This window comes from Corella eumyota, chromosome 3 (genome assembly GCF_963082875.1).
Source record: "Corella eumyota chromosome 3, kaCorEumy4.1, whole genome shotgun sequence".
In the NCBI taxonomy this organism is placed as follows: domain Eukaryota; kingdom Metazoa; phylum Chordata; class Ascidiacea; order Phlebobranchia; family Corellidae; genus Corella; species Corella eumyota.
The window spans coordinates 20,103,802-20,118,068 of record NC_137492.1 but is presented as its reverse complement, the minus strand read 5'-3'; the positions used below and the strand labels follow the sequence as shown (position 1 = coordinate 20,118,068).

The following is a 14,267-nucleotide window of genomic DNA, read 5'->3' as shown; positions in this document are numbered from 1 at the left end:
TAAGCTGGATGGGAATCGGATCCCTAACTGTTCATGTGATCACTGAGAACAAGGAGGAGTCAAAAAAGTTGATGTATGACTACTCCTCTGGTGAGATGCTGAAGAGGATGAACAACTTCCTCGCAACCAAAGATGCCGGGACACTTGATTCCATCGAGCTGGAAAACTTTGAGAAAATTTCAAGTGAAGAAGAGTTTGAAGAAATGAAATCTGAAGCTCAAAAGAGAATTGAGCTCATGCTTAAGGTAAGAGAGTTCTCTAGAAAGTCTCTCGGACACAAAAAAAGATGACCAACAGAGCGTATCCAGTGGTCTCGGTAGCATGATCAGTGTGCAGGCAAGCGAAACCAACCAGCAAGTTGCACAATTAGTTAAGTTTGTTTTAAACAAGTAAGCTTCACAACATATATATCAAACAATAACTTTAACATTCATTTAGAATCAGGGGTGCAAGACATTAAACTGACTCCACAAATAACATCCTTGGATCTCCAAAACTTGTTTCAATCAGAAGGTAAGTTAATTTTAAATTTACTTTGACCTTGGTAATTAATAGAGGGTAAATATATTAAATTTTTAAATATTAATTCAGAAAAATGTAATAAGCATTGGCAAAACAAAAGTTATGACAAATTTGTGATGGAGTTTTCCCCACGATATAAGGGAGGTGCAAGTTTGTGTTATCTTCCAAAGCTGACCCAATATTATGTCGCCTGTTTGATGACCAACCAATATGACAAAGCCATGGAAGCTAAGAACGAGGTTTCTTCCCTGATTCAAAGCAACATCCAAGTTAGTGCTGAGCAAGTCCAGTTATTTGCTGACCATCTTAAAGGTAAGGAGAAATATCTGGAGTCAATCTTGTTCTACAGTGCAGCTTGTGGGTTGTATGGTCTTGGTAGTAAAGTGCTCAACCAATCTGTTAAGGGGATAGATTCTTGTGTGGGTGGTATGTTGGGTTGTGTTCGTAAAATAGAAGATGGAAACATGAAAAGTGTCATCCAACATCATGTGACACCACTCATGCATGAAATGACAGAGCTCATCCACAACAACACACAATCTGATGCGAAGGTGAGATGTAATATAGAAGCCAAGTGTTTATATAACATAGCTGGGTGTGAATATTTGTCCGATGTTGATTCCACCCAAACATGTCAGCAAGCAGTGAAGTTGATGGAGGATGTTCTGGGATCTTTAGTGGAACAGTATGGGACTTATGGGCTCCACTTGCACTTGCTTGGTCAATGGTATTACGACAAAGCTCAACCATCAAAGGCAGAAGGTTATTTTGTGAGGGCATTGGAGGCTTACAAGAATGCTAAAGATATGAATGAAGTTAAAAGCTGGATGATTAAAGAATGTGAAGAGAAACTCGTTAAAGTTCGAGGTTTAACCAAGAAATAAACTTTACAATAACACATGAGTTACAAGTAACGTCAATTTGGGTTTTAATTCTTCCCATGTTAACTTTTTAAATGACCTTAACACTTTGTGTGAAAACTAAAAGTTTATTTTAATAATGCCTATGTTAACTAAGTATGTAAATAGTATGCCTATGTCTAAAGCATGGCTTAAGATTTTTAGTTTCAATTATAATTAAGCTTTTGTGTTTTGAGTATATAATTTTGGTGTGATTTGTGTTTTATAGATAATCGCAAAACATAATAAATTTTAGTAGATGTAAAACTTTTCGGTTGTTCAACATAAAAACTTTAGAAAATCAAACAAAAAAATTAAAATTCTAACTAGCAACAAATAGACAATAAAGAAAACTAAAAAAGAAATTTAATAACATAGAGTATAGGGACACACCTTCAGACCTTAAACTTGAATTAGAATCTTGAGTATATTCAAATAAAAACCAGAAAGAGTCGATTTTGGTTAAAACTGCCCGACTGTAACACACTTAATGAACTATAATCCAAATATTATCACTAACCTCTGACTTATTAAATATTTCGATATTCTCTAAAGCTGTAAATATTTGTTTTGGTGAAATTGCAGGTGTGCTATGACAGTGTTGCCAAATATTTATTCAAAATATATTATTTTTTTTCTACCCAGTTTATCCTCCCAGTAAGAAACTTTGGAAACGTAAAAATTAACTCCACAGAATATGTAACAAAAAGCTGTAATGGCAACAAAGACACAAATCATCGCAAACATTAAAACACAATATTGCCAAATAAGAAATAGTAAAATAAACAAAAACGAATCCAAACCAGAAATAGCGAGTTTGTTGTGTAAAAAATCGTAACATGACGTCACAAAAACAAGCTATGACGTCATTTAGAGAAATGAAATAGTGGAACTTTTGTAAAAAAGTGGTCAAAAACGTTCAAGATTGTCTCTTCCGCCCTTTCCTTGAACTTTTGCGCTGTGACGTCACAATCCTAATCACTGATGACGTCATACTTAGATGTATGTGACGCTGACCAATGGGTTTCCATCAGCCCCGCTTGAACGACTACCGTGAGCAAGTAATTCTTGAACCGTGACAAAATCATCCAATAACATTCTTCGGTGGCGCCCACTAGCGAGTTGTTTACGACCTAATCCGACGGCCACGTTATCACTGGTGGCGCCCTCGCTCAACACCTCCAGTCGGGATCTTTGCATGAAGTCGCGTCTCTTCTTCTTTTCGCGTGCGTGACGTAGGTGACGTTTTCGCTCGTCACGTGTCCAATGACGTCCGAGTTTCATCTCTGTTGCGTCATCATCCGTCGTCATCCCGCATCGTTCCTTCAAGATTCGTTGTTCTCGATCTTTTAGAACCTTTTCGCGCACCGGTCTCTTTGTGACGTAACGACTTCCGTCCGCGCGAATTTTGACCCTCCATTCCATCGGAGTGACCTCACCTTGACCTTCGGTGTAGGAAAATGACCTCTGTGTTACCGGAGGTCGACTGGAAGCGATCACGTGATCAGGTTGAATAGAGGACGCGCGTCTCATCTTTCTTTGTGACGAAATAGAAGGTGGAGAATCGCGCGTTTTACCATAACCATTGTCTATCTCGTTCGAAGGTTCTTCTTGTATACATTGTGACGTCACTTGCCTTCTATTTTTGGCTACCACCGCGGCCGCGCTAAAAAGTTGTTGTGTCGATGACGTGAGTGATGACGTCATAAGGTCAGTTCTCGGAAACAAGATTCGAGGTTTTGGCATCGGAGGTTGAACAGGGGAGTTTCCCGCACTCGTGAATTCCAACCCCGCGTCTTCGAAGCCTTCTGATTGGCTGTCGTGGTGGGTGAGGTAACAAGCGGGGCCTTCGTCATCACTGTTCGCATCACTGCTGACGTAACAAGACATCGTAGATCCGAACTTAAAGGGAGCTTGGTCACGTGAGCTAGAACTACGGAAACTCTCGCCTGTGCTGTACGCCGACGACGTGTTGCTGTGTGACGTCATAGCCGCCATGACGTCATCGGTAGTTTGGTCGGGGGAGAGAGCGGGGTGAATGGAGCGTGAATCGAGGACTTTGTCGTGATAATCTTGGCGCGCGATCCGAACCCAAGGTGAGACATCTGGTGGTGAAAGTTCAAGGTTGTCGATCGCTTCACTCAACCGTTGGAGGTCGCTCCTTGGCTCGAAGTCAGCTGGTTTGTCGTTGTTGTAGTTCTGTTACGTCATAATATAAAGTTTTTACAAATGTTCATTAAAATATGTTACGTCACAATATAAGAAAGACCAGTATTTTAACACATAAAAGACATTGTGACGTCATCACTTACCGATGGTTTAATGAAGGTGAATTCCCGAGCTAGAGAATGAGCGGCATTCGAGACGTTTCGTTTGTTCTCTGTGACGTCATTATTCTAACAAAGTAAAATGAATTTAAATTTTAGAGGTCAAAAGGAAATTATTAACAACAGGTGAAACAATAAAACAAGTAGGATTGTGACGTCACAAGAGACTTAATGTAACATGCACTCGAACATATTATTACGTCATAGAGGACTCTTTTAAATCGTGGATTAAAATAATCGTTCAGGTTTAGAAACTTTCATTATTGCGAAACAGAAAGTGAATTATGACGTCACATAGACTTTATTAAATTTACCTTGACAACGTTGTTGTTGTTTGACCTTTTAACCTTCTCGTTGGTCGTCTGCAAAAATGAAATAAATATTTAATGAAAGTTGAAATATTAATGAAGTTGTTTGATCGGATCGACTTTGATGTCGGGTGGTTAATTATAGCGTCGATCGCGGTCCAAGTTTTCACAACAATGGATTAAACTTTCGACAAACCTACCTCCAAGTCTTTGTTTTGATTTGTGACGTCACAAAGTATGGCGTCGGGATTAGAGTCGTGATAGCTGGCCTCGAAGGGGACCTCGTTCCATTGTCTTTCCTGTATGACGTCACAACAGAAAAATTAGCAAATTGTGGAAAATGGATTAAAATTAAATCTCGCATTCGTGGCACTTACCGATAAACTGTGGCGTGCCATCAAAAACGTAACTCGGTTATTCTCCTTGTTCAACAAACTGGTGGCGTCGTTCATACTTGTTACGTCACATCCGTTTATCTAAAACAATTATGACGTCACAGTTAGTTAAGTGCAACACAAACAAAATTAAAATAACAAGGTTGAGCAAATAAGATGCCACGATTGTCATCAAACCAAGCCTTGTGACGTCACTATGCAAAAGTTAAAACAAGAAATTAATTATTCGTGGCTTAAAAGTTTTAACCGAAGTTAAGTAAATGAAAATTATGTCTGTGACGTCACAGTGGCTGGTTGTTTGTTGACAATTGCTGATTATTTGGCGTCGATCTGTTATTGTTGTAATCTTAAGCAAGCGATTTATGTCAAAATCTCCCCAAAATTTCAACTTTGATTGACAGCCCGTGATGGTCACGTGACCGAATGGTTCGGATAATTTAGAATGGAATTCGGCGAATTCAAAAATATTGGCTGCAAAAAGAACAACGACTATTGTTACGTCATAATACCTTTATAACTTGGTCGCCTTCGTGTATTCTTCCGCATCTGTCCGCCAATGAGTCACGTGATATCTGAATCAAAATTAAACGCGATGAAAATATTTTAATTGTTAACAAACAGTTGAGAAAAGATTCCTTAACCAATTAACGACTATGACGTCACAATCAAGTAACAATTAACAGTATCAGGTTAATTTAGTGACGTAACAAAGAAAGAACAAAGAAAGTTGTTGAACAAACGCGAATAACGAGTCGGGAGTAAATATTTCTGGAATTATAAACCACGAACCCCATGCCGACGATGGGACGCGATACGACGCCGGGAACGCAATAAATTTCGACTTGTTGGTCGCGGAAGAGTTTTCGTGTTTTCCAACGATTTCAACCCCGGAACTTTCCGCGCGCGATGTTTTGTCTGAACAATCACTCCCGTGCAATCAACTACTATGACGTCATAAGACAATGCACGCGAACTATTACGTCATTTACGATCTGAATCGATGTTTGTGAGAATAATTAAAGTCGTTAAACTTCGTATGTGACGTAATACACACGATTGACACGTCATAACCAGTTGTGATTGGAATTTAAAAATTTTGTTTAAATTTCTTAAAAAATTCTGAATGTTTAAAAATTTCAAAATACTTCGAACGAACATCGCGGATTAAACAATCAGGTTGTTAAATATTTGTCCAAACTTCATTAAACTTCGAGATAAATCACAAAAAACAAACAAATTCGTGACTCGGATATTTTGAATTTATGGTCACTGATTTACAACTGAGGACGAACTTTCGTTTTAACAAAATTAACTTTTTTATTTACTTCATATTTTGTCTTATTTTTTTTCGACCATTTTTAAACTTAAAGCTTTTTGTTTCATTTGTTATACGGTATACAGTTTTAAACATTTAATTTCCCATTTTAATTCAACTTTTGTTTGAATCGAAATCTCATTTTACTTTAAACTCCATTGAGACTCGAATTCTAGAACAAACCCAACTTCAAAAACACCGACGTAACAATACACCTCCGTCACTTGATATCGAATTATTTAACGTACATCGCGCAGTACCACCTGTCCCTATGACGTCACTATTCGACAACATGCTGGCATATATACGTCACATCCCAGCATGTGGTAAGGTTAACATTATAAGTACAAGGATGTAGACCAGCGTGGAATTTTATGTTTTTATGTCTGAATATCGTGATATTTTTTGATACCAACTGTTAACACCTTGTTCAAGGTCATTATATTGTACCCAAGGCCATAGTATCACTGCAAGTGGCGGGGATCGAACTTAGAAGCTGTAGACTTCATTTATGTTTCGTTGAGTCGGCGTTGTTTAGTTGCGGGGTAAAGGCGCGATAGTTGACTGTTTGGTGCGATCAAACAAAATAAAATACGTCACTGATGACGTCACTCACCTGACTGACGACGACTTGGATGCGGTTGAGTGAATCGTATTGATCTGACAACATGATCCCCAACTTCTTGTCCTTTGCAGTTCGGCGAAGTTCGACTTCCTGTGGAACAAAATCAAAGTTGAGACCACCGAAGTTTTATTGAAATTCTCGAACAAATCAAAACACATTGTGACGTCATAATTGTTATCATTCCGCGCCCGAAGAGCGAAACCCCGATCTGTCAACGATTGCGCCATTTTAATCAAAATATGAGGATAAAGCGATAAAACATGAATAGGTGTGAACAGACGGTCACGAAGAGCGACAAGTCGGTGCCACGAAACAATATGAAATTCAATCTCCTATTATTACGTCACACAATGTCGCGATATTATTGAAAAGAACAAAGAAAATATTTTTAATTTATCCAGAGACACGAAATTAAAGTCTCATCGTGATTTATGACGTCACAAAGCGGCCCCAGGAGAGCGTCGCGCGGTTTCCTTAAGTGACTTTATTTTTGGATTATTCAATAAACAAACATTTAAAGGTTTGCCAAATCAACATTTAAGGAATTGTAAATTAACTTTCAAGTTTCAATTGTAGAAAGGTTACATCTTCTTATTTAGTTTACACTGAAGTTTAAATCACGTTTTATTCAATGTAGGTTAAAGCAATATTTATCTCTCTAAATATAGACTGGAAAAATAAAAATCCAAGTCTCGGTGGAATATAATAAAATTCTACCAACGATTCACAAAGTTTCGCCATTTGTTTGTTTTAAATTTCAACTTTAGGATAAAAAAAAACGATATTTTGTTAACATGATTGTGACGTCACTAACCTCGTATTCTAGTTCGTCCTCGAAACAATCGGAATTGTCCTCACATCGTTTCATGTTTTGAAATCTCATCAGTTCACTAAAAACAAACAAAAATGTTGACTTAAAAGATCGCGACGAACTAACAAGAACAACATTGTGACGTCACAAACAATGACGTCATAAACAAACCTCATTATCAGGGACGAAAGATGGCTTTTGTTGTTTCTGCAACTTTCGATCAAAAACTGACAGAAACAATTTTCCGGAAGTGACGTATCGTCAGATTGTGACGTAGTTTCCGGCTGTGACGTAACATCGCTGTGGTTGGTTCTTTTTAGAACGACCGTGATTGGCTCGGAAGCGGTTTGGAAAGCTTGGGAAGCTTTGTCGTGGGAGGCGTTCGAAAGATTTTTCCCATTCACCTGAAACAATTTCAATTATTAGAAAACAATCAAAATTCTTGTGACGTCACAGTCATTAATTGACCGCACATCTCGTGCAAGCGATCTCAGATTTTTAATTCCGCGACAAATTGCGACTTTTACATAAAAATAAACGCGTTCGAAACCATAATTAGGATCGAATTAAGGACATTAAAGCGCTGTGGTTGCGGTAATAAGCGAGATTTTCGCTCGAAATTGCGGAGAAAGATTTCAAAGATTGACACTTGCTTGAAATTGTGACATGATAGAAGGTTGTAATTAGCTCGAGTCCGAGCACATTTGTGAAATCTTCGTTTCAATTAAGGGTCCCGCCCTCGCGTTCTCATCTTATTACACCAACTCGCAGGTGCTTCCAATTCGTCACACTCCGACGCGTAAATTATTGCGCATTGTTACGTAACAGATTGAACGCGCGGGGTCATAAAGTCGAGTTTACGACCCCGAAGAACGCGTGGCAAATGTGGAAACCATTAACTCTTAAATCTTTAAACAAAAACCGACAATAAAATCACTTTTTCAATACACACTGCCCAGTCTTCGAAATGTCGCGAATTATCGGTATTATGACGTCATATTCGAGGCCAAGCTGTTGATTGGTTTAGGAATAAATCGCGTTTTCTCGAACGCATTAACTCGGCATCAATCCGGGCATTAAAGGAATCACGTGACTAGAACAAATAAGTTCCTTTCACGCGGATGAACATTAAGTGCGCAGCAACATCGCGCTAAGTGGCTCTAATTAAGAAAGTCCATTGTGACGTTGTAACTCAAGCTTACACGAGTTTTAAGACTCGATAAAAAACAAGTTTTGGTGAAATTTTAACAACTTAGCTCGGTTTAAGTTGGCGCCAAATATAAAAAATATTTCAACTCATAAAATTTCACACCAAACTTTTACATCGATCGGCGCCGTCAAGTGTCACTCGGCAAACGATATTTGTGACGTCACACTACCAATACATTGTGACGTAACAGAAAGTGAGAGGCACTTGATCACTTCTAAGTGTCAAACCATCGTTTATATTTCGGTTTCGTCGAATTAAAACAACGATGACGTCACAATCGCCGCGGCGCATTGGTATCGAATCGATTAAATAATTGGTTAATTGAAATTACGTGACCGCTAAATGAAAAGGTCACGGCCAGATGGCACTATGACATCATAACCCCAATCCTTTTCCGCTGACCCATGACGTCACAATGCGGCATTATCATCCAGTGACCAACTGGACCACCTGCTCGAATTTGAAACTTTTGACACAAAACTCAACTCGGGCGTAAATTCGGCTGTTATGTGTACGCTGTGACGTCACGATCCGTGATTGTTTGTAACAATGCTCAAGTTTAGAAGTAAACATTTAGTAGGCCAGGTGGTCACGTGATCATTTTTTGCATTGTGACGCCAGTAGTGGAAACAATAGGCATCTAATTACTGGGTCAAAACTTAATGAAGCGAGAACTTACAGTTAAAATCTTGAAATTCATTTTTCAGTAAATCCAAATTATAATTTCATGTTAAAACAAAACAAAAAGTTGCAATCTTTACAGACTATCTAACTTATAAAATCTGTGGAAAAATACAAAGTTAATTTGTCTCCGATATAAGAGTTGAGTGATTTAATAATATTCACAACTAAATTCTTATTTTGATTTGTTGATATGGTCTAGTAGTTGACTAAAGTTGCTATTTTCATAAATCTGAATAAAAGTTTGATGAAAACTTTTCAATTTTACAAAACTTCTGCTTTTTAAAACTGATTTAACTTGAAAATTTTCACTTGAAATTCAATTTCTTGTTTCTAGTTTTGTATTTTCTATAAACTAGTTTTATATAAACTATCAACACGTAAAAACCTCTCCAAATCCGCCGACTTTAAATCCTTTAAACCCCGCGGAATTAAAGTAAACATCTCGATGTCGCTGCGACCGCTTCGTAGCGCGATAATCTCGACTGGCGCGGCTACAGCGACGAGCGACTTATTGTGTTGAACTATTGACCTAACTCGGGAAAAAGGCAGAGAGAGATTGGATTAATTATATCGCACTAGATTCTTCACTTTAACATTTGCCAGAGATTAAACTTTAGAAAATCACCTCAGAAAAATTAAAATCTTTTATTTACTAATTCTTAATTATCAACAAAATTAAAACTTTCCAGTTTCAGGCAAGTCAATCAACTTTAAATAAAGTGACCCGCACACTTAGTTAAGCTTAAATCTGTTTAAAATGTTTTGTAAAACAGACTTCTACTCTGACCTGAGGTCTGGTTTTAAACAACCCTGTCTCCTGTGCAGCAGATATATACAAAGTGACGTCATAATCAGATAACTGTGATGTCAAAGAGGTCAATGTTAGTGTGTCTGTTTTCCGTTCGCAAATATTCTGGTTTAAATCTTTGTCACGCATCGATGTTTGTGACGTCACTATGCATGTTTGTTAAACTGGGTCTCGACCTTTCTGTTTTGGGGCAAATTTGCGAATTAAATTAACCGAATTGTGACGTCATATTCGAGTCTTTATCCCATTTTCACAAATGTTGTTTTCGACTCGGGGGAATTTAAAATCGATTTTGAATTTTCGATGAACTTTAATGGAAGATTCATGTTCGATTGTTTCAACATTGTGACGTCATAATGATATATCGTTTGGGAGTGTCGCGAACACACCTCACAATCAACAAGTTTTAGTGTTTCGCTTTCGAGAATGTTTGTCTAAACGTCAGAAATCCAATTATTTTCAAATTTTGCAAATTTTAACCTTTTTGTGCAACCGCGCGTGGTGTTTAGATGTCAACAATTAAAGTAACTTCCCGATTGTTTGCACTTGTTACGTCATAATCAATCAAATTTAAATTCGTTTCCTTTCCCATCGAATACTTGGTTTAATTAAATGTTTCATATCCACACTAATTACAAACCCACCCCCTGGTTAAAATATTGCCTCGTTTAGCTGAGATTATGAAGTGAAAATCGTGTAATTATGAGTTTAAGTGGATCTACTTTAAACATTCTTACTTTAATCGAAGTAGACTTTAAAAAATTTTAAAATCCGGTAAAAAATAGACACGCACTTACGATTTGTCAAAATAGTTTTGATTAATAACAATGTCGCATTGTTGGTAACAATCATGCATTGTCAATCAAGACAATTAAGTTTCCTTTAAAGCTTTGGAGGAAGTTGAAATTAAGTTTTAATTAAAACGGCTGATATCGTTTTCACCTCAGCTTTTCAACTTCGCACTTTATTACAGAATTAGCGCAGATTTCTTAAAATTTAAACCTTTTTGAACAAATTTAAACCTTATGACGTCACAAATATTAAAATCTTTTTACTCATGACGTCACAAACCTTAAAACTTTTTACTTGTGACGTCACAAACCTTACAAAAGTTTTACTTATGACGCCATCAACCTTAAAAACTTTTTACATATGACGTCATGAATATTAAAATCTTGTTACGTATGACGTTATAATCCTTAAAAACGTTTTAACCATGACGTCACATAACTTACAAAATTTTAAATCTCAGTTCTATATTAACTAATAAAAATAAATAAAAACTTTTAATTATAAAGTTACTCATATTTTAACTAAAGTTTTAAAATAAATTTAAACTAATAATATATGGAGTAATAATTCCATTAACTTAAAAACATTGAAATCCTGAAAATACCTACTTTTAAGTTTATACTTTTACAAAACTTTTAATCAATCACAAAACGCAGAACCCCAAAACAAACAAATTTAAATAATTGACTCAAAAAGGGTAAAAACCTGTCTACGATTTATTTTAACAACTTTCAATTCACCTTAAAAACTCACTCAAATGTTGGCAAAACACAATTATATTCTGACGCGGAAAAAACTAAAAATTAACTGAAAAAATTTTCAAAAATAAAACAAGTTTGTTAAGAGTTAAATTTCTGATTGTTTAACATTATATAATATGTTATATAATACAAGATTAACTTTCTTTTAAGGTAAATAAAATTAAAATCTGATTTAAAAAACCGCGCAAAAAGTTGAAATTTAAAAACCTCAAAAAATTCTCGAAATTTCAGCAAAAGTGGTTTTTAATCCAATTTTAATCCAAAATAATTGTTCATTCGGTTCTGGAATGTTAATTGAGTTTTAAATTATTGACTTTATGACGTCACAGAGTCGACATTAAAGCGCTTTGTGGTTAATTGTTCTCATGCATTAAACTAAAATGTGAATTAAGAGATTTTCACGGCAACCCTGCAATTATGCTTTGTCTTAATTTAAATAATAACAACCTTGTTGATTGTGACGTCACAATATAAGTATTATGATGTGAGAAAGTAACAACTTTTAATCAATTTTAAATTCGAAGCAAAACAATTTTGGATCCAATATTTAACTTTCGATAAATAAGCTCGTTAAACCGGTGATTCAGGCATCATAAACATGATTGTGACGTCACTATGGATAGTAAAACTTCGTGGGATCAAAACAAAAACGAGATTTCCTTTAATTTTGGGCTAAATTATCGAATAATCCGAAAAATTATTAGTTTTAATCAGATTAACGAGTAATAATAAAGTTTGGTGAATTTCTTTGTTCAATTCCCGTCATTTCCGAATTAAATTACAAGTTTCAAAATTCGATTATTTTGTGCAAACTGCATTAACCCTTATTACGTCACAAAGGTGATTATAAACAGGAAGTTATCGGATGAATAACAATGCCGACAATCAAAACAATTTGACAGTTAACAATAAACCATAAAGTGACGTCATAAACAGATATGAATGGGTTAATAAATTTATAAACTTGGGGGGTCAATTTTGAAAAGAAGTTTATATAAAAGTGATTGTGACGTCACTTAACATCGATCGTGAGTCAACAATTAATAAACAGGGAGTTTATATAAACTCGCATTGTTGGAACACGTGACATTATAATAGTATGACGTCACAAAGAAGCAGGGGTATGTTAATAAGTTTTCACAGCAGACTATTTCTAGAATGTTTACAAACGCGATTAACTATTTGTTCTTTTTATTCATAGACTGTGATGTCATAATCGCTCCATTGTCTTTATTATTGTCTGCGTGTGAACCAGGTAAGTCACGTGATCAAGTAGACGTCACGTGGGGAACGGATTATCGATTAATTATGACGTCAGGATTTAGCATTAAAATGATTGTGACGTCATAAATAAATTCGTTATGTATAAACGCGATAAGTCGCTCTAACGAAACCACAAAATATCGTGGGAAAATAAAGAGTTGGTGGAAACCGAAGACTTTAATGCAATATCCATTATAAGAATCATTATTACGTCATAATCGACTTTTTATGACATTATAAAGGAAATATAGGAAGGTGTAAAAATATAAATCGTGAAATTGAAGAATCTTGAGATCGATTTTCCCAGAAAGAGAAAAAATATTGAAATAAAAAAACTAGAATATTGAGAAAGGTTTTCCCGAAATTATCTTTTAATTGTGATCTTAAAATTGCCCCAAAATTCCCTGGAATTTATTTTAAATCCTTGCCCTCAACTTTCTATTTATAACAAAACAATGTAAACTATTCGGGTGCTTATGACGTCATAATGTTTGTTTAGTTCGAAGATTGTGATCGAACAATACGAAAGACATTAATATCAAGTATTATTATAACAAGTAAATCGATAATTAAAAATTAAAAACATCCTAAATTTTAAAAACTTTTTGTTTGTGATAATTTGAAAGTCAACCCAAGGTCAACTTATTAAGTTAAGCCCGACCCACGCCTCGAATTAACCTTCCGCCAACAATAATAACAAGATGAATATGTCACGTTTTATCAACAAGTTAAAAACAAATTTGACGACAAAATATTTGAGTTAAATTTCTGAAAATGTTTGCAAAACAGGGTTTCCAACAATTTAGAGTTTCCAATAAATAATAAAACTCGATCCATCATCGACGTTCAAACCCAACTAACATCAAACACACCCTTCAACGACGAGAAACACTTTGTACGTTTAAACCAAACACAAAAAGTGGCAACCTGGGGGTGAAAGGGTTAACTTGACGAATGAAATGCGAATATAAACAAGCTAGGCGATAAAGGAGTTGGCGTCGCCTATGTGACGTCACAATCCCCTATAAATCGTGACATCACAACCGTGACGTCACGTGATGGACAGGTTATTAGCGACATTATTGATGTTTAATTGCTGACGTCACAAAGAGAGGTTTGTTTGATCATAATATGGAAAACAAATATAGGAACGATGTTTATTTAACTCTTTCACGAATTTAATCGGAATTTTGTAAACAAAAAGGCAACAAAAGTTGACATTTGGTGTTTAAAGAGTTTTGTTTTTAACGATTTGTTTTGATGTAAATTTTGAACTGAATAACCTTAAATTCTCGCGAGATAAAAAAGATTTTTGTTGAAAACCAAAATAATTAAACTTTGAAGAGAAAATTTTCTGATTTTGATCTTAACATAAACTCGGAAAAAGAACAACGCGGGAGAACCTTATTTTTAACTTGAATAAAACCCCATATAAGGATGTAAACATTAACTTTAAAGAAATGCCCGAAATACCAAAACCCGAACACTAACCACCAACTAAATTAAGCTACAATAAACCTCATAATATATCCTTAAATATACGACAG

The 14,267-nt window shown here is 35.7% G+C and overlaps 2 protein-coding genes across 2 annotated transcripts; one reads left to right on the top strand and one right to left on the bottom strand.

Moving 5' to 3' along the window:
- Nucleotides 1–313: 313 nt before the first annotated feature.
- Nucleotides 314–1,666, top strand: LOC145744742 (uncharacterized). Its single transcript, XM_082562675.1, has 2 exons — nucleotides 314–513; nucleotides 592–1,666. The coding sequence occupies exon 2, from the start codon at nucleotides 639–641 to the stop codon at nucleotides 1,404–1,406; it is 768 nt and encodes a 255-aa protein (XP_082418801.1). The 5' UTR covers nucleotides 314–513; nucleotides 592–638; the 3' UTR covers nucleotides 1,407–1,666.
- Nucleotides 1,667–2,119: 453 nt separating this feature from the next.
- On the bottom strand, nucleotides 2,120–9,196 carry LOC145744736 (E3 ubiquitin-protein ligase PDZRN3-like). The gene is made up of 10 exons (XM_082562670.1): nucleotides 9,092–9,196; nucleotides 7,374–7,606; nucleotides 7,206–7,281; nucleotides 6,383–6,481; nucleotides 4,961–5,023; nucleotides 4,434–4,532; nucleotides 4,257–4,355; nucleotides 4,063–4,110; nucleotides 3,734–3,817; nucleotides 2,120–3,620 (listed from the first exon to the last, which is right to left on the bottom strand). Exons 1-10 carry the CDS (start codon nucleotides 9,110–9,112, stop codon nucleotides 2,418–2,420), a joined length of 2,025 nt encoding a protein of 674 aa, XP_082418796.1. The 5' UTR covers nucleotides 9,113–9,196; the 3' UTR covers nucleotides 2,120–2,417.
- Nucleotides 9,197–14,267: the final 5,071 nt, after the last annotated feature.